At 34.1% G+C, this 2,749-nt stretch overlaps 1 protein-coding gene across 1 annotated transcript; it reads left to right on the top strand.

Annotated features, from left to right (window-relative positions):
• Positions 1–1,386: 1,386 nt before the first annotated feature.
• On the top strand, positions 1,387–2,009 carry LOC132610661 (putative defensin-like protein 120). The gene is made up of 2 exons (XM_060324981.1): positions 1,387–1,538; positions 1,666–2,009. The coding sequence occupies exons 1-2, from the start codon at positions 1,490–1,492 to the stop codon at positions 1,857–1,859; spliced, it is 243 nt and encodes an 80-aa protein (XP_060180964.1). The 5' UTR covers positions 1,387–1,489; the 3' UTR covers positions 1,860–2,009.
• The last annotated feature ends 740 nt before the right edge of the window (positions 2,010–2,749 follow it).

The following is a 2,749-nucleotide window of genomic DNA, read 5'->3' as shown; positions in this document are numbered from 1 at the left end:
GATTTTTATCATTTATTGCATTACATTTGGCTTGTCTAGCTGTTGATGATTGACGATAGATTCTTAAGTGAGTAATGTTCCGGGATACTTGTTGTGTTTTCATGTTGGTTGTGCCTGCCTGCTTATTCCATTTATTTTATGTATGTATGCATGATATTAATATTAGTCGGCCTTTGATACCTACCAGTACGTGTTGTTTGTACTGACCTATACTTGCTGCACTTTTTTGTGAATGTAGATTTTGAGCCAGAGACGTCTTTCAGACCTCACATCTAGTTGAGGTTATCCGTTACCAAGATCATAGGGTGAGCTCCTATTCAGGTCATGCCGCTCGAAGATATTTTCTTATTTCAGATGTCTATTTTCATTCCAGACATTATGTTTATTTTAGACAGTTATTTCTTCTCTTTAGACATTGTTGGTTAGAGTCCTTGTACGATGACTTTTAGATTTTGGGGATGTAATAGCTAGATTTCCGCACTTGTTATTTATTTATATTATTGTTAGATTATTTTATCATTTATTCGTGAGTAATGTTTTAAAATTGACTTAAGTAATTGGAAATGTGCTTGATAATGGGTTAAGGGATTGGTTCGCCCACTATAGGATTAGTGTGGGTGCCACTCACGTCTGTCTGGGATGTGACAGGTGTCCCTCGAGATTCGTACCACCCGTTCGCGCATAGTCGCAAAATGTATATTAAGCCTATGAGAAGTGTCATTTAGGGGAAAAAGGTGCTAAAATACAAAATGACCAGACGGGTCGTTACAATAATTATAAAAAACATTTCAAAGCATAATCACACTAACTCGCCCAGACTCGGCTGCGGGTATGTTCATTTGGCGGGTCATGTTGGGCATAAGCCATGTTACCTCATTTAAAAGTGTGGGAAAACTTGGATGTATTTTAATATTTTTTGTTTTGGAAATATTCTTGATAAATAAATGAAAATCTTCGATTTGGTGATTAAATAAATTATAAAGAAACAAATAATTAAAAGAGGTTTTGAGCTGGACAGGATGAGCTATGACCCATTATTTAGTTCAAATTGACCTGCCTATTTGGACTCAAACCAAATATTTGGACAGGTTGCAATCGTCATTTTAGATTCAAGTCATTCTAGCCCGCCCAAATATAGCCTAGTCTACCCATTTGAAACTTCTGCATACAACCCTGTATTCAATATGTGTGTGATCACACATTCACGTGTGAGTATGTGTATGTTATAGTAAGTGGTTAAAGCCATATTAATTTGAGGAATCTAAAAAAAAAAAGATGATAATCACTTATGGTAACATATTAACTTTTAGAATCTAATTATATATTTCAAATTTTCAAAATCTTATCTTAGGAATTTGATTTTGTCTCACTCTGTAGCTATTTTTCAAGTTATAAAAGGATACTTGGTTAGCTTAGTTATTCAAAGTGAGCATAGGAACACCAAAACACTATCTAATACTATATTTAGAGTATATCTTTAGAAAGAATAATGGCAAAGCTTTTGACTTGTGTCCTTCTTGTTGCTGCTCTGTTTCTTGGTAAGCAAGAATCTTTACTTTTTTTCTTTACGACTATAACATTCAATACATACAATACATTATTGTGCATAATACTTTCCTAATAATATCAATACTCATTATTGACCCTTCTTTTTATTTAATGCAGTTGGAACAATGGTCCTATCAGTTGAATCAAAAACTTGCTACCAAATACATCCAGAATTATTGTGCGACCAAGGAAAAGTTGAGCCAAAATGTTTGCCATTTTGCAAGCAAAAATTTGGACCCAATGCTGGTGGCCAATGCATTGAACAAGTTGGCTTTAATGGTCCTTTTTGTGCTTGCGATTATCCGTGCTAGTCACCCCTTTCTATTTCCGTTATATCTTAATGAACCTTAGTTATTTCTACATGGCATTTTGGTTATCCATCTTCATATGATAGTGATCTCAAAATAATAATGTACTTTATATTTTGGGAATTGTTTAATGCTAATTCTTCAATTATAGCGTCTGCCTTCTTTTGTTCATTTTTTTCTCATCTTCATCTACATAGGTGGTTGGTTACTTTTCAAATGAATGAGTAGATATTTCTTTTTTATTTTGGAACTCAGCTTAACGTTATTAATTACTACCACAAAATTTATTTATACTCCATCTTGCTATTTTACTTTGAGAAAATGGAAAAGTACGACCCAAATCCAAAGGCCGTGCAAGCACTTAGAGAGAGTCAACCCTATAGGCTTACCAATTTCATAACTCAATAATGGAAACATAAATTCAAACCAAACATTGCAATTTTCTGTGAGATGATCACTTTTTTGTCAGTGGAGACTTTTGTTTTTATCATAACTCATGGAGTAGAGGTCTGGTCAAGTCAATCTCTACCTTCACCTTGGTAGTGGTAGGTCTGGTCTTTGATAAAGTGGTCTTGCCAATGATGATGAGAGCACCTATAGGATCAACAATTCTTCTTAAGGCATCCCATTCAAAATAATGCCATGACAATTCTGGCAATATAATCACAGAGTAACAAGAGAAGTTTCTTTGTCCGGCTTAAAATCAGTGGTCCACTTTTGTAGTCTCATTTGCATACCACAAATAGTAAGGGAATTCCTGCTATAAACATTCCTAGGGTCTTTATCCAAATTGAAATCAATGAAGGCATGGTGCATGTTATATGTGTTAGGGTTTTTGCTATGATTTTCTTACCATATATTTATTTTACTTTTCACTTTAAAGAAAGACAAAG

The sequence above is a fragment of the Lycium barbarum genome, chromosome 9 (genome assembly GCF_019175385.1).
Source record: "Lycium barbarum isolate Lr01 chromosome 9, ASM1917538v2, whole genome shotgun sequence".
Taxonomy (NCBI): Eukaryota; Viridiplantae; Streptophyta; class Magnoliopsida; order Solanales; family Solanaceae; genus Lycium; species Lycium barbarum.
Note: the sequence above shows the minus strand (reverse complement) of the source record. Positions and strands in the feature narration are given on the sequence as shown.